We start from the raw sequence: 24,740 nt of genomic DNA, 5'->3' as shown, positions 1-24,740 counted from the left end.
ACCTTAAGTAAATCGAATCCAATCCCTTGAGTAAATTGAAACTGTTTATGATTGTAGAATCATACATGTTACCTACACCATTTGTTGTTTTAAACTATCCAAAACTTGATACATGATTATACCTACTTGACGTATTACACAACTGAGTATGTTCATACAGAAAACAAACACATAGAATTTTATTGCATGAACTACTAGACTTACTAATAAATCAAATCTAAAAAACGAGTGAAAACCCGAAGAAAACCTCTTAAATAAAGATAATAATAATAAAAATAACAAGTTAAAATAAAATGAAATTTGTTAAATTTTATTTAACTATACGGACAAACTTAGATAACACCTCAAGTGAAAGTCGCAAAAGGGCTCTAATCAAATAAGCTGTATGGACTAGTATCGGAGAACTAGGAAAGAATTCATTTTATTTTTCGGTGGTTTTCGGAGAGACGAAAGAGGCAATTCCATTCCAAACATAGATATCCATAAATAAAAGCAAGTTCCGACTGCCGCTTATTCTATCTTTCTTTATTTCACGCAAACAAGTGAAAGGGTAAGCGAAGTTCATTTATCGCATCATTAACGAGAAATGTTAATTATAGTAGAAACGTGTCACAATCCTCTCTGCTACAGATTATCAAAATATAATTTACGATAAGTACAAGAAGAGCCGCTGGAAGTAGAACGCGGCATATCGATGTTTAAGCTACCAAACGAGACCTTAGGAATAGTTTCCAATATTGCACATTTCACCCTAGGATGGACCAACACAGAAATTTTAGTTAGGCGCACACTTTTATAATAGTGTATAATAGTGCACGTTTACAAATAATTACATTTTAGGTAATTTTTCTGTAACCCACTGAGCTGTAATACATCAGTCCCTTAGTTGCGATCCTACTTGGTATGGAATCGGCAATATATTATCCGAATCTACATGAATGAATTCTATTCTCAGACTCATGCACATGTATGCAAATGCAGCTGCGGTTGACTGAAACATCTAGCAACTGAAAGTATTAGCAACATACATGAATGAATGCTAATTTTAGCCATTTGATGTGGACGTCTTTTCGCAGTATTCTGGTTTCCATCTATTCATGTACCTATATAAACTATGCGACTTAGGACATTTCTTACAGTTTAACACATGGTTGACGGTGCTTCCAAATTGGTCGGGTATGTTAAGGTGAAGATGCAACGAAGCCACACTTTTCAAGAACGCAAATCTTTATAATCAGGCAGCCGTTCACTCTGAAAATTTGATCAATGTGTCACCACCAGCAAGTGACCAATCGATCAAAATCTAAACTGTCTAGATTTGTGCTTTCGAAAATTTGAGAAATGGCTTCGTTGCATCTTCACCTAATTTCATCATTGCCGTCCATCTTGTGAAATTTTGGCACTCATGGTTTTTGGAATGTCTATACTCCATTAGGCGTTTTGAAAATTAAGTTGACCATAATTATTAAATGTAAAGTATTCTCAAACTAACTGGGAAGATACTTGAATACTATATCCTTTGGAATTCCGAGTGTCAATCCTAAAAACATTTTTATTTGTAAATAATATGCATTAAAGTGACAATTATCATCAAAACTTTGCAGAAGCAAATCGCGATTTTCAGTGAACCGATGAGGCTGAAAATTTAATGGGTTGTACACTGCCCATACTCGCATAACAGTCCCATATTCTATCGGATTCCCTATATAAATGGGACTGTTATGCGAGTATGGGCAGTACACTACATATATAGAATATAGTGATACATTTTTCGATATATGGAGTAGTACCTACTTGAGATTTGCTTCTTCAAATGGAAAGGGTGACGATAAAGGCGTCACGTGCGTCAGTATGGGAAGAAACTACAATTTCTAAAAATGACCAAGCGCTCAACAATAATTATTCGAGCCTGAATTTTTAAACAACTTATATCACACTCAAGTTTATTACCCATCATCCAAAAAGTCTAGATGACCGAGCGTTAGCACGCCAAATTACCACTCAGAAGTGCCGAGTTTCGTATTCCGATGAACTTTTCTGTTGTTCAAACCGATAGTAATGAAGATCAATCAAATTTTAGCTTCTGTGACTATTTTTAAACTGTTGTGAAAATAAGCAGTTTCATGTACAGTTGAAATGATAAATTTCGTGCCATTCTTGCTACATTACACACGCATTGAACAGTGAACGTGTTCAACAAAAGTGCACCATATGGGAGCAACTTAGTGCGCTTTGGCAAAACAAATTCGTGGTTTTCTTCGATTATCACAATTTTTGAATAGAACACTATTAGAATTTTTGATTACGTGAGGACCTTGATTCATTATTTATAATATTTGTGAAAATGAATAACTCGCCTAATCAAAAATATAAGGAAAGCGTTCAAGAGAGTCTTCGCAGTAATTTACTAGCATAGCAGCTTGACCAGACCTTTGAATAACAGCGAACCCGTCCCAACCATAGTAAATAAACATTTGTGACATGGATTCCAACATACATGGCGAAGATAAACATCATTTGTCTCCAATTTGACTTGTGTTGTTGAAAACTACGAATCATCCAAGAATAACATTTTTCGATTTTTGTTCAGCCGGAGTGAACAGAGTCCATCATGCTTTTAAGTCAAGTTTAATTACGTTGAATTACTTGTTTATTTTATCTCGAGTTTAAAGTTTTTGGCGCCTGGTGTTAATAGGTTAATAGTCAGAAAATAAATCTGATAGAAATATCATAGCTACAACATAATGAGGCCCATGTATAACATCAATGTATCTGTTATGCGGTTACAATTACCAATGTGACAAAATAACGTGTTTTTTTTTAACGAATTTTCTAGAACAATCTCACAGATTTAAGTAATGTCGAATTCGTTTTTGAACCTAGGTTGAAACTGGCGAAACCCGTTCCGAATCACAGTTTCAATCCCAACCCGATTCAGGTTCAACCGAACTTCAATTTGCTTGATGTTGGTTTGTTTATATGTTGATCACCGACCCAGTTCCTAAAAGCGTAAACGACATAAGTTGATGGTTATGTTTATGATTTGATGACTTTCCATGGTATTAACTTGGAATGAACAAATATGTGACAAATACGCAGTTATGGAAGAAGGACCAAATGTATTTTGTTCTAAAGCGGGACATAATTTCACATTTTCTGTATTGTTCACATACAGAAACAGTGGAAAATGTTTTGACAAGTTCAGCGTTCAAAAGCAAAAGTACAAAAAAAATCGCGTTCGGTATCATAAAAGCGTTACTGCAGTGATCGATTTTCTCTCTAGTTTGTAATAATGGCCTGATGACAGTTTTCGATTGCTTTTTTGATTCAGTAGTAAGTACATATTCGTCATACTGCATGATAAAATGTTACGAAAATCGATAAAATTTCGCGTAATAATCAAAAGATACAATCGACGAAGAAAAATCGTACACTGCAAATACGTCTGTATGATACCTGAGACGAGACTCGCGGAGATGGTCTTCTTTTTCTGCGATTGCTGAGTTTTTTCTTATTCCACTCTGTGTTTATATCAATCTTGCGCAAGCCGTTTAAGCTCTCACATCACCACCTCAGCAAAAAACTTTTGAGTTTGCATCGCATCGAAGCATAAACGGCATTTTGTGTAAAATTTCATACCAGAAAACGTAGCTGACATTAAAAATAACTAGTCTTGTCTTTAGATTTATCAGCATCTTTGAAAAAAACTGCTCCGATGAGTGAGGTTTTTAATAATAGTTTATTTTGAATACAATACTTTTCACTTTTTCAGTCACGAAAATGACGGGCTGCATTTGACGTTTCGTGACAGCGAAATCTGGGCTGCATATGACGTTGATATTTTTCCTCTTCGCGACTCTCTCTCAGTATGATACTAAACGCTTGAAATGACTGTAACTTGTTACAAACTCAAATAATTTTCATTAGGGGTATTCACTTAAAGTTGCGTAAAATAAGAAATTACTGATGAAACGTTTCAAATGAAATATTCCTATTCTTGTTTAGAACAACAATCTAGTTACCCAATAACAACGGTTGACAATAGCATTTTCGTTGCGGTACCCAGAATTTTCCTCACTACATAACCAAGGGTCGAAATTTTGTTCTGACGCTAAAAGAGCTGCTAAATCTGCATGTTGGAGTTAATTGGAAGTGTCTGTGCGAGGCCTGTTTGTTGGCGGCGATCGAAAGATTTTCAGATAGAGGTGTTTTACTCGTTTAGTATATGAATGGAAAATGTGCGGTCGTGAACACTCAAATGGCCAAATGACTGACTTAACCAAAATCGATAGCATTCAATCGGTTTCGAAGTTTATTGCATTTAATCTGATCATGGATAGGTACACTTTATTTGCACACATATGTACAGATATTTAGACGAATAATTCTGTCATCAAATGGATTCTTTCTTTCCTCACTGTGAGTTGAATAGGACCATCAATATCCGGAATGTACAGTACATCTTGTCTGTAAGAAAATGAACTAGATGAGGATTCCACACTTCTCGTTCTTGAAGAACTACCACTGTCTATAATGTTGTAAAAGTTACCATTCTGATGCCGCTTTCCACAACGCACTTTCGAATCTGTGAAAAATCCTACTTTCATGATCGCTTTTAGGTTGTTAATAAGATCACAACTTTGAAATCCTTGTAATGAGGTTTCTAACAAGTTTTCGTTTTCAAAGATGGAAGTTTGTTTATTTATAATGTTTTTATAACAGTTGCTACAACGACCAAAGGGATCTTGGATTGGTCGACTGTCATATCTCAAAAATTTGAAATCTTTCCTTCGAAGCTTACGCAATTTTATGAAATATTTTAAATAATCAGTTTACCGCGATATACACGATGAGTTACGCCGGTTAGTGAATACCCCTATTGTGCTATCAACTCACATTTTACCTAATCTATAGGTCTAAATAAGCAAGCTCAACGATTTATTATCACAAAAATCGTATATCTTATTAAGCCCAGAAAACTTTCACGTGTTATGTGTAATTAGCAGGGATGTCCACAGTATCAATTTCTACAATTTCAGTTTGATAACTTTGTTTTTTTTATGTTTTTTTAAACTACATTCGCCTCTCCACATCTCGAAATCGAAGGGACCATCGAGATAGGGAGAGATCGAGACAAAGAACAAAGTTTTATTGAATACTAGATTGAAAAACACTCCGTTGCCAAGAAAATAATAAACAATCGGACGTCATTGCGTGTTCCTAATTTGTTTGGAACCCCAAAAATTTGGTCTAGTAACCTTTGGTATTGGTCATATCGACATACAGAGAGATAATTGGGAACGAAATATCAACAGGCACACATCGAGATACGGAGGTATCGAGATAAGGAGGATATCGAGATGTGGAGAAGGAAATTGTATGCAGAATGAAGGGACCTAAGAAATCATCGACATGAGCTTATGCATGCTATAAAACCAAAGACAAATTAAAGACCTCGGTGTCCCTTGCAGTTGCCCAACATTTTATGGCTCATAAGTTAATCTAGAATACCGTGAAAAGTGTACCGCGATCTGTCAAACTTGGGTACCGTAAAACGGGGTAACTTTGATAGTTTTTTCGAAGAAAATTTGAATATTTTTGCATGCTGTTTCAAAGATTTACAATTTATATTTTTAAAACAAGTACTGGCATCCTGGTTATCGATTACAGTCGATAAATTGGCAAAAGATTTATTTTGAATGGATATATAATTTTTCATATAATCGAAAGTTGGTTTTCTGTTTTGGGGTAACTTTGATAATGGAGTATGATTCGAACAAAATTGAATGAATTACGAACATTTGTAGGGCATTGCATACCTCTAGGCGTTTAACGTTATATGGAAATTTCTGACTTAGATTACAAAAATGGTCCCAGTTTGTGAATATGCTTTTCGCTAAGAGATTTGAGACCGTATTCAAGTTCTATGATAACTAGGCTGTCAAAGATAAGTGGCCAACTATTCAAAACTACATCAAATAGTGATCGTAGAACAGATTGTTTGTAAGCGTTTCAAAAATGCTAAAATTGTGTATTTTTTTTAAATTCGTGTAAAAAGCCTAAAATGTTCTTGATTCAAATGAAAACATCTCTTACATGAAGTGTCATACTAATATTCTTTAGTTTTGCATTCGTTTTGCTTAACTGATTAACAGAAATTATGATATTTAGATTAGTATGTGGTGGGTTACGCACTATCAAAGTTACCCGCATTATCAAAGTTACCCCGTTTTACGGTACCTTTTGTACTACCGAGGGACCAAATGCAGTACTAGAAGTGGTACACAATCTGAGCCCGAGTGTGACGGACCTGATAAAACGTTTGACTTTTACTGTGCGCTCTGTTTTCAAGTTGCCCGTAAGAGAGCGCGAGACAACACCAACACACGGCGCACAGTAAAAGTCATGAGAACAATAGTTATTTATGCAACAAGATGCAAAATGATGATTTTTTCAGCACGAGTGGTACATTTATCCAACGAGGCTCGCCGAGTATACGCCAAGATATACTTATAACATAATTCAGAAAATGGCTCATACTCATTGGGTTTCAGACAGAATTGTGAGATGTATGTTTACAAAACTCTGGACAGCATTTGCCGGCATCCTTCCGGATTTTCAAACAACAAGATTCTTACAGGACCCTGTCCTGAGCAAGATTATCACAGGATCTTGGAAGGGATTCCTACATCATATTGAGCAGCATTCTGTGAAAATTTCATAATACTTCAGAAGTGAACACAAGCAAAATAACACTTCAGAAGTGAGCGCAAGAGAACTATTGTTCAAAATATTAGAAATTCAGTGTTAGATTTTCTTCAATAGTATTTTTTCACTAATTGAAAACTATTAGATTTTACGAAAATTTTAATCTGAGTCCGCAGTTTTAGTTTCAGTTGAGCACTAAAAAACATGAAACACCCGACAAGATTGTTTCTGTTGCACATGCGAAATTTGAAATTTGCAAATTTTGTTCTGTTGCTGAAACAACTATTTGGCATCTCTCATGTACAAAATCGTCGTCAGTTTCCAACAATAAAAAAATAAACGCATTTTCAAATGAAAGCTGCCAAATAGGCATTAAAAATAATATCTCTAAAAATGCGGGACATTTTTATGATTTGAGTAAAATGCGGGACGTTTCGCGGGAAAAATGTTCAAAATGCGGACTGTCTCGCGAAAGGCGGGACGTCTGGTCATTTTAAGTTATGGGCAGTATAAATGAGCTCTAATTTAAATTGGCAGTGTAAATTAGCTTTAACCCGTATAGGCCTGAGAGAAAGCAAAAATACTGAAACCCTCACCGCTCAGAGAATTCTTAACGGATTCAAATGATTTTTTGCCAGTTCACTGGCCCACATATCTAGTTTCTAGAAGTGGCCAGAGGAACGCGAAAATATTACTGTGGCCGGAGTTATTCCGGTGGGTCACTGGGTCAAGTCGGGTAAAAAGGGCTATTTTTTGGGACATGCCAAGTTACCATTATTTATTTGAAATGACAATAATTTTAATTTGCATAAATCATCAAGATCTGATATTCAACACTATAAATGAAGAGTTTTGCACCGTTTAAAATATACCGGATGTGGCCATTCTGACGTAATGTCTGGAAGAACCTACTATATATTTATTGGATACTAAACCGTTTCAATGCTAGAAAAACAGAAATCAAACATAATTGTGCACTAAAATGCGTTCCCATAAGCTTGGTACAGATGTTCAGATACAAATTGGCCACTTTATCTTAAGTTTGAGGCGTCCCGGGACCTGAAAATGGTCATTTGTAGGATTAATCAAATGCAAAACTCATAGTTATCCAATTTAATCGTTTCTCAAAAGGTTTACACTGATGCAATTTTCTTAAAATTTCGTCATGTTGTGACCACATTATGACCGATTCCCGAAATGAACGGTGACTTGAAATTTGCCTACCTCCAGGGGCACAAACGCACAGTACCCTTCTCACCCGACCTGACCAAGTGATCCACCGGAATAACTCCGACCACAGGAATATTTCCGCGTTCCTCTGTCCACTTCTAGAAACTAGATATGTGGGCCAGTATACTGACAAAAAATCATTTGAATCCATTAAGAATTCGCTGAGCGGTGAGGGTTTTAGAATTTTCGCTTTCACTCAGGCCTTCTATTCGCTAATAAATATCATCAAGTTTATATCAAAAACTTTAAAACTTTTTGCGGGTTAATAGTATCAACCTTTCGCAACTTTTTGGAAAGATACTACCAAAATTGTAGTGCTCTTTGCCCTAGACGAAGACTCGATCACGAAGATACTCGATAATTCATAGGTTTTCTTAAATTTACTATCACGATACTGAAGCTACTATTCAATCAAACACATCTGAGATCCTGCCGGAACTTCGATATTTTTATATTCTACTGTAGTCTTTACCATTTGTGCCAGGTTTAATAAATTTGTAATAATATTTTCATGGTTTTGATTTAATATAGTAAATTTTACTAAAAGCTTAAAATTTACTGCAATTTTGATCTAAATCCACATAATTTGTTCGAATATTACAATTTTCACTAAGAGTTTAGAATTTATTGTTATTTCGACCCAAATCTAAAGATTTTTTTTACAATTATATATTCCTCGATTCCTAAATTACTAGCTCTAAGGTGAAATATCTCGGAATCCAAAGATGGCCGCCTTGTGCCCCTACTCACGTTATCAAAGGCATAAAACTGAAGAAATAGTTGGCAAACGTTTCTGATATTCTTATTTTAAGCTTTCGACTAGTGCACAAAGCAAAAAAAAATCACTGTTATTGGATGCTTTCTTCGACAGATTTGTGCCTTTGAAGTTTCAGTGCAATCTTAGAAGCTGATTCTAAACTGTTTCACCTTAATGGATAGATATTCGAGGTAATTTTGCTAAGGTCTTTACCGGATTTTAGCTCAATGGGCTATTTACAGATACTAGAGCATCATCTGCAGGTTGTCTAAGTGTACACAGTTCTTCCAAACTGTTGTCAGTATCGGGAATACTAAAATTATAAAGCGAATAACTGAGACTTGCCTAAGCCTTGGGGACGGCTCATATTGTAAATTCTGGAAGTTGTTAGTTGACCGCGATAGTGGAGCTCATGTGCTTTTCTGGAAGCAATTTCTCCTTGTCCGCATTAGATACATTTTTTCTAACAATAATGGTAGGAAATCAGAAAATGTCTGCAGAATAAAATACTTTACTTAACGAATTGCTTATTGCTTCAACAACAACTGTGGTTCAATTCCTTTAAATGAAAATATCTATAGCGAAATTATAGAAAATAACAACATAATCTTTGCTATTGAGTCTTGATGAATCATGTAGTGTTAATTTCTACTGGAACATTTTTAATTTTGGACTTGATTGAGGACGATTTAGTCAAAATTCAATCTCATCATCCATAACTTCTCATGTATTTTAGACAGATGATTTATTTTGCGCAACATTTACCAAGTGATGTAAGCATAGTCGATTTCGAGTACTATTACATATTTTTTTTAGTTTTCCTTATATCTTATTTTCATAATACTGGTTCAACGGGTCTATCTGACTCCGAGTAACAATACTAAGCTTTCTCGGTCATTGTGTACCAAGGGCCCCCGTAAAGAGATCTGATCCGGGCCCCCCGAAGCCCAAATCCGGCACTGGATGATATGGATATTGTCGGATGAACATTTGAAAAGGTTGCAGACCTGTACACCCGCTGGACGGATCAAGTGCGCATCGATTTGGCGAGCGTGGGGCAGAACCGACGATGAACAGATACGGACACGAACCGAGTATTGGGTCTTGCACGAGTGTTTAGATTTCTGTGATAATTTTGACATCCCTCCAAGCATGATTTCGCTGCGACATTTTCCCCCGATTAGACACAACGATTATCACAGTACGATTTATTGCGAACAAATCACACAATCGCACACAGCAAGATCTGTTTAACTAGGTAGGCCAACTGGCCAACTATCAAAAAGCTGAAATAACCTATCTTATAACCTATCATTTGGACTGCGAAATTGTATGCGAGATAAGACTGGGATAATAAGAAATTTGGGGTGAGTCTAAATGGGTGCAAAAGTCGCAATATTGTGGCGTGAAATTGTTGATTCAGTGTTATCTGTTTATATGTTAACTAAATAAAAGAAAGATGAATGAATGCTTGAATATCACATATTTTGAATGTTTTTCAAAGCTGTTTTCTACAGGGGATAGGCAAAATGATTGAGATAAGCAAAATATTGCCTAAATTAAAATGCTTATAACTTTATGAAAAATGAATACAATTGGATGCATCTGGAAGCAGTCAACGGCAAATTTAGTCTAGTTTCAGGAACTTGCTTGGCAATGCATATTGGTCACTGGACACCGGAGATGTTTCGGATTTTCTGAGGTCATATCCAAATGTCATTTTTTCTGACGCTTGTATTTTTGCGCGGTGTAAAGTTGGATAGATGATTACAATTTTCCTAGAAACTAGAACTAATAGGAAGCTGAATGCCGCCGGACGCATTGAGATTGGTTGGAAATCTTCAGAAATATGACCATTTCCGTAAAACTGGTTCCGGAAAACATGGTTAGTCATGTTTGTATTTCCAATCATGTAAATATTATCCGGAGCTATATCCAAGTTGGCATAAAGTTTAAACATGATGTTACCACTCTCTAGAAGGTTCCAGGTGCCCTGGGGGAAGTGGTCAGTTAGGAGCATATCTGGAACCGTATGAATATGGGTATCAAACTTCATGATTTTCAAAGGTTATGCTTTCCGAATCATTTCCAGCACCACCGGCTATCATGACCACTCTATAGTAGGTTCCAGGTGCCCCCGGGGATGTGGTAAATTCAGCAGATAGGATAAGTAGAGAATCGTGGTCTGTTCAGTTTTATGTAACGCCAGAAAGAAGAAAGCAAAATAATCTGCGCACAGTACACGAAGAAATCAGAGTACCCAAAAATAAGTTCGTTAAACTCAAATTTGGGTAAACTGCATCTACTTTTTACCCACGATTGGGTAGTTTTGCCATTCCCGCAATAACAATAAAGCAATCTGACGTTTAATCACCCTTCTCTTTCCTGCTCACGTACGCATATGGATCGTTTTCATACGGAAACCGTTTCCGTATGAAAACAACAAACAAAAAATCCCATTTGATCTTGTTGCTGGAAAGAGAAGGGTGCGAGAGCCTTATGTTGTCAAAAACAGAGAGAGACGCACCGACCCAGCATTGAAGTTCAATGGAATAAGGCAAATTTGGGTTCTTTCAAGTTTACCTAACGTTAAGTTGTATTAACCCACTACGGAGACTTCAAAAGCAAACGCTGGGTAGATTATATTTTGCCCTGAGTTGTTTTTTTTCGCTGTTGTCGAAGGTGAACTACCTAACGATAGCTATATGTCAGTTTACCCATATTTGGGTTATCCCACGGAAGAGCCGAATTGCGTCAAAAGAAGTCAAAGTTGGGTTGATTTGTGGCTCCGTGTAAATCATTACCGCACAAATAACGCTTAATTTGGTCCCTTCAAGCAGATAATAGCCATATGTGATTAACTTGACAATCGAAAAAAAAAACACAAAAATACTTATGTAAAACCGGAAGAAAAATATACTAAAACATAAATGGTCTACAAACGTTTGACGACAAATAAAAATATTATGGTTAAATAAATAACTAAAATACAGATCAGTTGACATACCTGTTACTCTGATGGGTATCGTTGAAAGTAGACGACCTTGACGGGTACACTCCAGTTGATTTGGGGCTACCACTTCGCAGGTATTCTGTTAATAATAATATAGTTGATATTTTCCATTGGTATTTAGTATTGCGCCTTACCATGTTGGCCGGGTGGAATGTATTCTTCATGCGTTTGATCACCGTTCTTATCTATTTTTAAGACGTAATCGGATTTTTTCTTAATTGACATGCTGTTTTTACTGGAAGCACTATAAAGTGAATGCGCACGTGGAGGCACTTCAGGAGGTGCCGAATCCGGAAGATGGATATCACGGATATCTGAAAATTGATGGTTATTGAAAGCTAATTCGTTATTATTCTGTTTTGTATTTTTAAGAAGTGGTATTAGTAGGGTAATCGAGAGTGGAACTATCTAAATTTGGATCGTGAGTGGAAAAGATCTTGGACAAAGCAGGAATTAAACCCAGATACCTTTTGTATAGCTTTGCTTTCTAACGCTGCAGACATTACTACTAGGCTAAGAAAGGGAAACCCATTGGATTGTATCTATATAGATAAAAATGGAATGGTGTTTGTATGTCACGAAATGGCTTACGAACGGGGGATTTGGCTGATTCTTTCACAATTTTGTTCATCAAGGGTTCCGACGTGTTTGTGTGTATAAAAATCCCAGGATATTCACCGAGAAAGTTGAAAAAACGAGAGTGAACGGAACTGCCATTTTATATGGGACGATCCATAGCGTTGAGCAACAGCCTACTTGATGGCAAGACGAAGTTTGCCAGGACTACTAGTATATAATAAAATTAAAATAAAATAAATAATAATGAATAAAAATATTCGTTTCAATCGTTCGATATTACCATTAACGTGTAGAAAGAAAAAAATAAAAATAAGAAAGAGGTCCTTAAAATCGACTTGTGTGTGTGTGTGTGGTCCATCTAACTCCCACTGTCCGGCAGTGGTATTATGGAAAAAAGTTTCTAGCAAAAATATAGTATATTTTTGCAAAAAGCTTCAGTCCGGGAGTTAGAAGGTGATAGCTCTGTTGCAGATCCGGTGACCCATTTCAGAATGGCTGGAGAGACACGTCCATTCAGAAGTCACTTTCACTAACAACAAGCCCCGCATGTATGTATTACCGTTATCAAATGGATAATGATAATACATACACACTTCCTGTTTCAAAAATGTTAGCTTTGAAACTGGCGCGTATTTAATGTTTAGGTACCAATAAATATGTAATCAGAACAATCTCACCAAAATCGATCCAAGGCGGCGTTGTCATTAAATCCAATCAGCAATCGAACCTTTTTCTTCTTCTTCTTCTTCTTCTCATCTGGATGGCATCCAATTCCTTCTCCATGTGACGCATACAATTTGTCATTACTAGACCACTTAGTGTGCATGTTTTAGCACTACCATTTATAATTCTTACTTAAAAACCTACCCACTTTACATGTTCACAAAAACATAAATTTATTTTTAAATTCTCAGAACCATCCGTCCAGGTGGCGTAGTAGTATCGGCCGAAAAACAAGCGCAGTCTCGAAAAAATATCACGTGGGTGCACAAATCTTAACAAAACCAATTAGAATCGGCCAAAGAATATTACACTGAAGGCGTTTGAAAGAATTTTTCACTGTTTAATGTCGACATTTTTCCAATATTCACTTCCAAATTCAAATGCGGATGGCGTCGCACCAGCCAATTCATCGGCGACATCGCGGAAACGAAAGCACGAAAAATAACGTGGAGCAAAACAAAACACGACCGTTCGCGGGCAACGCTTACTGCGATCTCACCAGAGGTCCTTAAAATCGACTTTTTTCGATATTTGCATTTTCTCTTAAATGTTTGTTAATGTATTTTTCAATATATTTTTACATAATGTCATAAGAGTTGTCGCACTGAATATATTAGCATAAATAAAAACCATTTTTTTATAAAATTTTACACATTTTTTAACATATCAATTTTTTAGAGGTGTGCAAGATTTTCATCGCCATCTGTTAGTAAGTTGAAAATTTTTCATACAAAATGCCATTTTATTGAAATAATATCACCACATCTTCTTCTTCTTCTAAGTATTACGTCCTCACTAGGACAGGGCCTGCTTCTCAGCTTAGTGTTCTTATGAGCACTTCCACAGTTATTTACTGAGAGCTTTCTTTGCCTTAAGTGCCATTTTCGCATTCGTATATCGTGTGGCAGGTACGATGATACTCTATGCCCAGGCAAGTCAAGGAAATTTCCATTACGAAAAGATCCTGGACCGACCGGAAATAGAACCCAGACACCTTCAGCATGGCTTTGCTTTGTAGCCGCGGACTCTAACCACACGGCTAAGGAAGGCCTTTAATAGCACCGTATCATAATTTTTAAATACATTGTAAAGTATTTCTAATCAAACAATTGTTTGTGGGTTCAACCCAATATTTTTGGGACTGTTTTGAATGTTTGCGACTACTTTTCGATACACTCTTTAACTTAAATGATATATGCCTATTTTATCAAATCGTCTCAATTTTTCAAAATTGGGAGATTTAAATAAGTAAATTCAAACGCAAAATTTGAAATTTATTTATTTAAGTTGTGTTGATGTTCTTTTTTATTTAATTTGTAAGATATAGACTAGGTACCAAGGATGGAAAAAATCGCTTCTAGCGACTAACAACATAGTATTTGAATGATCTAAGAGGGCCGTCGCTCTTGCAGAAGCATGATTTGAACAGTTCAATTCGCGCGTATAGTAAGGATATATGGAGCATCCGATGCACTGTTAGTCGCGGGACAAACCGTTTGTCATATGTTGTAACATGTTGCGATTAACATGAATCAGAACGCGTTCATGGCATAATTATTCGCCCAAACCATGCCCGATTGACTTTCGGATCAGAAATACCACTCAGGAGGCAGATGGCGGAATAACCATTTTTTATTGTTATTGAAAATTGAATTCTCCTTTGAAGGACACTGAATACAAGAATACATTACTTTGTTCTGATTAATGTTCGAATCGTCTGAGCAGAATCTCAATAGAGAAACTTAAAAGTAGATGGAGTACCGTGTACCTTTTAATTCCGCTCCTAATTGCTTATCTTTGACAGATACGCGTATTTCGACTACCACTTGCAGTCTTCTTCAGTGTCAGTTACTCGTATCCACACTGATGAAGACTGCAATTGGTAGTCGAAATACGCGTATCTGTCAAAGATAAGCATTTAGGAGCGGAATTAAAAGGTACACCCCAAGCAACCAAAAGTTCAGACAAAAGAACATATTTAGGCTTAATCAGCTAATCTAAATGTCATGAATAGCTTGCTATGCAGCTCACTTTTTAACACTGCTTATACCGACGCAGCTTTTGTAACGTAAAGTACCGACGGGTCAAAAAATGTGAACGGTAAACTTTGCACGACGATATCTCAGCTGATAATCAATCAATTTCCATAATTTTTTCACCATTGCAACCGTTTACTATCCTGGATGCGTTTAGTGGAGACCGATTGAAATTTTATGCCACCATGGCTGAGAATTGGCCGGATCAAGACCGTCCACATTTTTTGCCCACCTTACAAGCTGGTTTGCTGGTTGTATACAAGCGTTGCATGCAAGTTGGTTATTCCGGAACTAGGTTTGCGGCCGGATATTTCAAAATTTTGACCAGCTAGAAGGGTTATGTCTTCGGGAGAGTTGTACAGGGCAGTGCTCGCTTCCTTATGGTATATGTAATGATACAAAATTCCACCAATACGTGGCGCTAGTGTACAAAAACACTTCCGGTTTGCTGCTATTGAAGGATATCTCGGAACCTAAACGAGATAGAAAATTCCTGTCTTCGAGAAAGTTGTTCAAAGTGAGCCTAGCCTCTCCGAGGGACCTAGCATAGTTCCAAATTCATCCACTACGTGGCGCTAGTGTGCATAAACACTTCCGGTTTGTCGCTATTGAAGGATATCTCGGAACCTAAACGAGATAGAAAATTCCTGTCTTCGAGAAAGTTGTTCAAAGTGAGCCGTGCTTCCCCGAGGGACCTAGCATAGTTCCAAATTAGTCCACTAGGTGGCGCTAGTGCACATAAACACTTCCGGTTTACTGCTATTGAAGGATATCTCGGAACCTAAACGAGATAGAAAATTCCTGTCTTCGAGAAAGTTGTTCAAAGTGAGCCGTGCTTCCCCGAGGGACCTAGCATAGTTCCAAATTTGTCCACTAGGTGACGCTAGTGCACATAAACACTTCCGGTTTACTGCTTTTCAAGGATATCTCGGAACCTAAACGAGATAGAAAAATCCTGTCTTCGAGAAAGTTGCTCAAAGTGAGCCGTGCTTCCCCGAGGAACCTAGCATAGTTCCAAATTCATCCACTACGTGGCGCTAGTGCACATAAACACTTCCGGTTTACTGCTATTGAAGGATATCTCGGAACCAAAACGAGATAGAAAATTCCTGTCTTCGAGAAGGTTGTTCAAAGTGAGCCTAGCTTCCCCGAGGAACCTAGCATAGTTCCAAATTCATCCACTACGTGGCGCTAGTGTGCATAAACACTTCCGTTTGTCGATATTGAAGGATATCTCGGAACCTAAACGAGATAGAAAATTCCTGTCTTCGAGAAAGTTGTTCAGAGTGAGACTAGCTTCCCCAATGGACCTAGCATAGTTCCAAATTCATCCACTACGTGGCGCTAGTGTACATAAACACTTCCGGTTTACTGCTATTGAAGGATATCTCGGAACCTAAACGAGATAGAAAATTCCTGTCTTCGAGAAAGTTGCTCAAAGTGAGCCGTGCTTTCCCGAGGGACCTAGCATAGTTCCAAATTTGTCCACTAGGTGGCGCTAGTGCACATAAACACTTCCGGTTTACTGCTATTGAAGGATATCTCGGAACCAAAACGAGATAGAAAATTCCTGTCTTCGAGAAAGTTGCTCAAAGTGAGCCGTGCTTCCCCGAGGAACCTAGCATAGTTCCAAATTCGTCCACTACGTGGCGCTAGTGCACATAAACACTTCCGGTTTACTGCTATTGAAGGATATCTCGGAACCTAAACGAGATAGAAAATTCCTATCTTCGAGAAAGTTGTTCAAAGTGAGCCGTGCTTCCCCGAGGGACCTAGCATAGTTCCAAATTTGTCCACTAGGTGACGCTAGTGCACATAAACACTTCCGGTTTACTGCTATTTGAAGGATATCTCGGAACCTAAACGAGATAGAAAATTCCTGTCTTCGAGAAAGTTGCTCAAAGTGAGCCGTGCTTCCCCGAGGAACCTAGCATAGTTCCAAATTCGTCCACTATGTGGCGCTAGTGTGCATAAACACTTCCGTTTGTCGATATTGAAGGATATCTCGGAACCAAAACGAGATAGAAAATTCCTGTCTTCGAGAAAGTTGTTCAGAGTGAGACTAGCTTCCCCAAGGGACCTAGCATAGTTCCAAATTCATCCACTACGTGGCGCTAGTGTACATAAACACTTCTGGTTTACTGCTATTGAAGGATATCTCGGAACCTAAACGAGATAGAAAATTTCTGTCTTCGAGAAAGTTGCTCAAAGTGAGCCGTGCTTTCCCGAGGGACCTAGCATAGTTCCAAATTTGTCCACTAGGTGGCGCTAGTGCACATAAACACTTCCGGTTTACTGCTATTGAAGGATATCTCGGAACCAAAACGAGATAGAAAATTCCTGTCTTCGAGAAAGTTGCTCAAAGTGAGCCGTGCTTCCCCGAGGGACCTAGCATAGTTCCAAATTTGTCCACTAGGTGGCGCTAGTGCACATAAACACTTCCGGTTTACTGCTATTGAAGGATATCTCGGAACCTAAACGAGATAGAAAATTCCTGTCTTCGAGAAAGTTGTTCAAAGTGAGCCGTGCTTCCCCGAGGGACCTAGCATAGTTCCAAATTTGTCCACTAGGTGACGCTAGTGCACATAAATACTTCCGGTTTACTGCTTTTCAAGGATATCTCGGAACCTAAACGAGATAGAAAAATCCTGTCTTCGAGAAAGTTGCTCAAAGTGAGCCGTGCTTCCCCGAGGGACCTAGCATAGTTCCAAATTTGTCCACTAGGTGGCGCTAGTGCACATAAACACTTCCGGTTTACTGCTATTGAAGGATATCTCGGAACCAAAACGAGATAGAAAATTCCTGTCTTCGAGAAAGTTGCCCAAAGTGAGCTGTGCTTCCCCGAGGGACCTAGCATAGTTCCAAATTTGTCCACTAGGTGGCGCTAGTGCACATAAACACTTCCGGTTTACTGCTATTGAAGGATATCTCGGAACCTAAACGAGATAGAAAATTCCTGTCTTCGAGAAAGTTGTTCAGAGTGAGACTAGCTTCCCCAAGGGACCTAGCATAGTTCCAAATTCATCCACTACGTGGCGCTAGTGTACATAAACACTTCCGGTTTACTGCTATTGAAGGATATCTCGGAACCTAAACGAGATAGAAAATTCCTGTCTTCGAGAAAGTTGCTCAAAGTGAGCCGTGCTTCCCCGAGGGACCTAGCATAGTTCCAAATTTGTCCACTAGGGGGCGCTAGTGCACATAAACACTTCCGGTTTACTGCTATTGAAGGATATCTCGGAACCTAAACGAGATAGAAAATTCCTGTCTTCGAGAAAGTTGTTCAGAGTGAGCCGTGCTTCCCCGAGGGACCTAGCATAGTTCCGAATTTGTCCACTAGGTGACGCTAGTGCACATAAACACTTCCGGTTTACTGCTTTTCAAGGATATCTCGGAACCTAAACGAGATAGAAAAATCCTGTCTTCGAGAAAGTTGCTCAAAGTGAGCCGTGCTTCCCCGAAGAACCTAGCATAGTTCCAAATTCGTCCACTACGTGGCGCTAGTGTACATAAACACTTCCGGTTTACTGCTATTGAAGGATATCTCGGAACCTAAACGAGATAGAAAATTCCTGTCTTCGAGAAGGTTGTTCAAAGTGAACCGTGCTTCCCCGAGGGACCTAGCATAGTTCCAAAATTGTCCACTACGTGGCGCTAGTGTACATAAACACTTCCGGTTTACTGATATTGAAGGATATCTCGGAACCTAAACGAGATAGAAAATTCCTGTCTTCGAGAAAGTTGTTCAAAGTGAGCCGTGCTTCCCCGAGGGACCTAGCATAGTTCCGAATTTGTCCACTAGGTGACGCTAGTGCACATAAACACTTCCGGTTTACTGCTTTTCAAGGATATCTCGGAACCTAAACGAGATAGAAAAATCCTGTCTTCGAGAAAGTTGCTCAAAGTGAGCCGTGCTTCCCCGAGGAACCTAGCATAGTTCCAAATTCGTCCACTACGTGGCGCTAGTGTACATGAACACTTCCGGTTTACTGCTATTGAAGGATATCTCGGAACCGAAACGAGATAGAAAATTCCTGTCTTCGAGAAAGTTGCTCAAAGTGAGCCGTGCTTCCCCGAGGGACCTAGCATAGTTCCAAATTTGTCCACTAGGTGGCGCTAGTACACATAAACACTTCCGGTTTACTGCTATTGAAGGATATCTCGGAACCTAAACGAGATAGAAAATTCCTGTCTTCGAGAAAGTTGTTCAAAGTGAGCCGTGCTTCCCCGAGGGACCTAGCATAGTTCCAAATTTGTCCACTAGGTGACGCTAGTGCACATAAACACTTCCGGTTTACTGCTTTTCAAGGATATCTCGGAACCTAAACGAGATAGAAAAATCCTGTCTTCGAGAAAGTTGCTCAAAGTGAGCCGTGCTTCCCCGAAGAACCTAGCATAGTTCCAAATTCGTCCACTACGTGGCGCTAGTGTACATAAACACTTCCGGTTTACTGCTATTGAAGGATATCTCGGAACCTAAACGAGATAGAAAATTCCTGTCTTCGAGAAGGTTGTTCAAAGTGAACCGTGCTTCCCCGAGGGACCTAGCATAGTTCCAAATTCATCCACTACGTGGCGCTAGTGTACATAAACACTTCCGGTTTACTGATATTGAAGGATATCTCGGAACCTAAACGAGATAAAAAATTCCTGTCTTCAAGAAAGTTGTTCAAAGTGAGCCGTGCTTCCCCGAGGGACCTAGCATAGTTCCAAATTCGTCCACTACGTGGCGCTAGTGCACATAAACACTTCCGGTTTACTGCTATTTGAAGGATATCTCGGAACCTAAACGAGATAGAAAATTCCTGTCTTCGAGAAAGTTGTTCAGAGTGAGCCTAGCTTCCCCAAGGGACCTAGCATAGTTCCAAATTCATCCACTACGTGGCGCTAGTGTACATAAACACTTCCGGTTTACTGCTATTGAAGGATATCTCGGAACCTAAACGAGATAGAAAATTCCTGTCTTCGAGAAGGTTGTTCAAAGTGAGCCTAGCTTCCCCGAGGAACCTAGCATAGTTCCAAATTCATCCACTACGTGGCGGTAGTGTGCATAAACACTTCCGTTTGTCGATATTGAAGGATATCTCGGAACCTAAACGAGATAGAAAATTCCTGTCTTCGAGAAAGTTGTTCAAAGTGAGACTAGCTTCCCCAAGGGACCTAGCATAGTTCCAAATTCATCCACTACGTGGCGCTAGTGTACATAAACACTTCCGGTTTACTGCTATTGAAGGATATCTCGGAACCTAAACGAGATAGAAAATTCCTGTCTTTGAGAAGGTTGTTCAAAATGAGCCTAGCTTCCCCGAGGGACCTAGCATAGTTCCAAATTCATCCACTACGTGGCGCTAGTGTACATAAACACTTCCGGTTTACTGCTATTGAAGGATATCTCGGAACCAAAACGAGATAGAAAATTCCTGTCTTCGAGAAAGTTGCTCAAAGTGAGCCGTGCTTCCCCGAGGGACCTAGCATAGTTCCAAATTTGTCCACTAGGTGGCGCTAGTGCACATAAACACTTCCGGTTTACTGCTATTGAAGGATATCTCGGAACCTAAACGAGATAGAAAATTCCTGTCTTCGAGAAGGTTGTTCAAAGTGAACCATGCTTCCCCGAGGGACCTAGCATAGTTCCAAATTTGTCCACTAGGTGACGCTAGTGCACATAAACACTTCCGGTTTACTGCTATTGAAGGATATCTCGGAACCTAAACGAGATAAAAAATTCCTGTCTTCGAGAAAGTTGTTCAAAGTGAACCGTGCTTCCCCGAGGGACCTAGCATAGTTCCAAATTTGTCCACTATGTGGCGCTAGTGCACATAAACACTTCCGGTTTACTGCTTTGGAGGACATCTCGGAACCTTAACGAGATAGAAAATTCCTTCCCCGAGAGCTCGAGCATAGTTCCAAATTCATCCACTACGTGGCGCTAGTGTGCATAAACACTTCCGTTTGTCGATATTGAAGGATATCTCGGAACCAAAACGAGATAGAAAATTCCTGTCTTCGAGAAGGTTGTTCAAAGTGAACCGTGCTTCCCCGAGGGACCTAGCATAGTTCCAAATTTGTCCACTACCTGGCGCTAGTGTACATAAACACTTCCGGTTTACTGCTATTGAAGGATATATCGGAACCTAAACGAGATAGAAAATTCCTGTCTTCAAGAAAGTTGTTCAAAGTGAGCCGTGCTTCCCCGAGAGACCTAGCATAGTTCCAAATTCGTCCACTACGTGGCGCTAGTGCACATAAACACTTCCGGTTTACTGCATTTGAAGGATATCTCGGAACCTAAACGAGATAGAAAATTCCTGTCTTCGAGAAAGTTGCTCAAAGTGAGCCGTGCTTCCCCGAGGGACCTAGCATAGTTCCAAATTCGTCCACTACGTGGCGCTAGTGTACATAAACACTTCCGGTTTACTGCTATTGAAGGATATCTCGGAACCTAAACGAGATAGAAAATTCCTGTCTTCGAGAAGGTTGTTCAAAGTGAGCCGTGCTTCCCCGAGGGACCTAGCATAGTTCCAAATTCATCCACTACGTGGCGCTAGTGTGCATAAACACTTCCGTTTGTCGATATTGAAGGATATCTCGGAACCTAAACGAGATAGAAAATTCCTGTCTTCGAGAAAGTTGTTCAGAGTGAGACTAGCTTCCCCAAGGGACCTAGCATAGTTCCAAATTCATCCACTACGTGGCGCTAGTGTACATAAACACTTCCGGTTTACTGCTATTGAAGGATATCTCGGAACCTAAACGAGATAGAAAATTCCTGTCTTCGAGAAGGTTGTTCAAAGTGAGCCGTGCTTCCCCGAGGGACCTAGCATAGTTCCAAATTCATCCACTACGTGGCGCTAGTGTACATAAACACTTCCGGTTTACTGCTATTGAAGGATATCTCGGAACCTAAAAGAGATAGAAAATTCCTGTCTTCGAGAAGGTTGTTCAAAGTGAGCCTAGCTTCCCCAAGGGACCTAGCATAGTTCCAAATTCATCCACTACGTGGCGCTAGTGTACATAAACACTTCCGGTTTGTCGATATTGAATGATATCTCGGAACCTAAACGAGATAGAAAATTCCTGTCTTCGAGAAAGTTGTTCAAAGTGAGCCGTGCTTCCCCGAGGGACCTAGCATAGTTCCAAATTCGTCCACTACGTGGCGCTAGTGTACATAAACACTTCCGGTTTACTGCTATTGAAGGATATCTCGGAACCTAAACGAGATAGAAAATTCCTGTCTTCGAGAAGGTTGTTCAAAGTGAACCGTGCTTCCCCGAGGGACCTAGCATAGTTCCAAATTTGTCCACTACGTGGCGCTAGTGTACATAAACACTTCCGGTTTACTGCTTTGGAGGACATCTCGGAACCTTAACGAGATAGAAAATTCCTTCCCCGAGAGCTCGAGCATAGTTCCAAATTCATCCACTACGTGGCGCTAGTGTACATAGACACTTCCGGTTTACTGCTATTGAAGGATATCTTGGAACTTAAACGAGATAGAAAATTCCTGTCTTCGAGAAAGTTGTTCAAAGTGAGCCTAGCTTCCCCGAGAGACCTAGCATAGTTCCAAATTCATTCACTACGTTGCACTAGTATTCGTTTACAATTCTAGTGTGACATCAAAAAGGTTTAATTTGAATTCCTGCAGGTACCTTAAAAATATTCTGTGTGGATCTCTCGGAAAAATTTTGGAAGCAATCACCGAAGGATTTCCGGAAAAGATATTTGGGTGAATTCCAAAAGGAATTCCTGGAAAAATTCTTGAAGGAATCCCTAGAGAACTTGTTTTGGGAATTCTGTAAAAATCATTGGATGAACTACTGAATGAATACAAGGAGGAATTCCATAAGATATCGTAGGGAGAATTCCTTAAGAAATCCCAGGATGATTTCTTGAAAGGACTCTTGGGGGGAATTTCTGAAGGGATCTCTATTGAAACTCCTTAGGGACCTTTGAGGAAATTCTTTAAAGAATGCTCAATGAATTTTAGCAGGAATGATTTTGGGAATTGAGAATTCCTGAAAAATCTCTGGGAACATCCCTAAAGGAATTCCTGAGGCAATTCCTAAAGGAATCTCTGGGTGAATTCGTATGGAATTTCGGAGAGTACCTGAAGGAATTGCTTTCGAAATTCCTGAAGAAATCCATGAGCCATGAAGAAATCCTTTTGGGAAAGTCCTGACGGAATTCTTGTCTTGACGGAACTGTTATCACTTTGGATGTTACGCTTATGAAGAATCATGATTATCCAGAAACTATGATTCATGATCTTGATATCATGACCTTACTTATTTCTGAGTTGCATGACTTGTAAATCATGATTTAAGAATCAGATTTAAATCCGTGCAGATGAATCAAGACGTTTGCAAACGGCCTTTCTTAGCCGTGTGGTTTGAGCCTGCAGCTACAAAGCAAAGCCATGCTAAAGGCGTCAGGGTTCGATTCCAAGCCGGTCCAGGATCTTTTCGTAATGGAAATTTCTTTGACTTCCCTGGGCATATAGATTATCATCTTACCTGCCACACGATATACGAATGCGTGTATGGCAACTTTGGCAAAGAAAGCTCTCGGTCAATCCCTGTGGAAGTGCTCATTGAACACTAAACTGATAAGCAGGCTCTGTCCCAGTGAAGACTTAATGCCAAGAAGAAGAATTTGACGAATCAAATTTTTAATCGAAATCTCGGCGAACGTTACCAAGATACTGTAAACATTTAGCGAACTTTACTGAGATCAGACAAATGGTCGCCGAGACCTCAGTTGTTCGTTTCTCTGCAATCTGTTTGCCAAGATCGATTTCCGAATTTAAATGGTTGCCTCAACATAAATCGGGGTTACTTTCTCAGGGTGAAGTTAAAGAATATTAGCTTTCATGTACTATACGAAAACACTGCTTTGAAAATTCCGTCTTGCAAGTTCTGCTTCATGTCGAGCACTCGACACTGAAGAAGTCTGTAAGTCACAGACGAAATAGACCTATCTGTCAAGATAAGCAACATATAAGAGTGTAAAGGTATTTGCTCCCCTTACGAGTGATTTTTAGTATTATTTTTCTTTTGCAAAAGTTAAGTGAAGTGTCCAATTAAAGGTTTTCTAAAAAAAAATAAATTACTTCTCCATGAATATAAAAAGTGTAGAGAAGTTCTGCTTTTTCTGAAAGACATACCCGAAAATAGAAAATTTATATCCCGTTTAGATTTGAGGAAATTTCTCATCTATAACTTACCAGTATATACGTACACTACCGTCACGAAGTGGAAAATATAAAAGCCTTGCATGCTCCCTTGAATAAGCTCTGCTCAATCTGAACAACTTTATTAAAAGATGTATATATCTTATGTCTCCTCTATAGATTGAGAGATATCTCTAAATAAAATGATACCGGAACCACAAAGTGGATGAACTTAACATAATTCTTAATTAAAGACAAATAATAAAATAAAATAATAATTAAAATTTTGCAAGGAACCCGAGCAAAGTTGAACAGCAAAATGATAACAAATCTTGTTTCTTGGTTATCATCATTTGATAACTGATTTTGTTATCACTTTGGATGAATTAACAGCCAACATAACAAAAATGAGAACTCAAATTTGTTTGTCGAATAACAAAGTAATAATAAATTATATTATCACTGAGTTCAAGTTGATAACTAAATTTGCATCATCATATATTTTTGAATTTTACGTTCATAAAT

General features: G+C 38.8%; 1 protein-coding gene across 1 annotated transcript in view; it reads right to left on the bottom strand.

Moving 5' to 3' along the window:
• The window catches only part of LOC110678654 (teneurin-a-like), a 159,146-nt gene that overhangs the window by 50,119 nt on the left and 84,287 nt on the right, over nucleotides 1-24,740 (bottom strand). The window contains exons 6-7 of the mRNA XM_021851803.1: nucleotides 11,843-12,022; nucleotides 11,703-11,787 (exon numbers count right to left, since the gene is read on the bottom strand). Of these exons, the coding sequence (XP_021707495.1) occupies nucleotides 11,703-11,787; nucleotides 11,843-12,022 (265 nt within the window). The remainder of the gene's footprint in view (nucleotides 1-11,702; nucleotides 11,788-11,842; nucleotides 12,023-24,740) is intronic.

This window comes from Aedes aegypti, chromosome 1, assembly GCF_002204515.2.
Source record: "Aedes aegypti strain LVP_AGWG chromosome 1, AaegL5.0 Primary Assembly, whole genome shotgun sequence".
In the NCBI taxonomy this organism is placed as follows: Eukaryota; Metazoa; Arthropoda; class Insecta; order Diptera; family Culicidae; genus Aedes; species Aedes aegypti.
The sequence above is the reverse complement of the archived record's forward strand: the minus strand, read 5'-3'. Positions and strand labels throughout refer to the sequence as shown.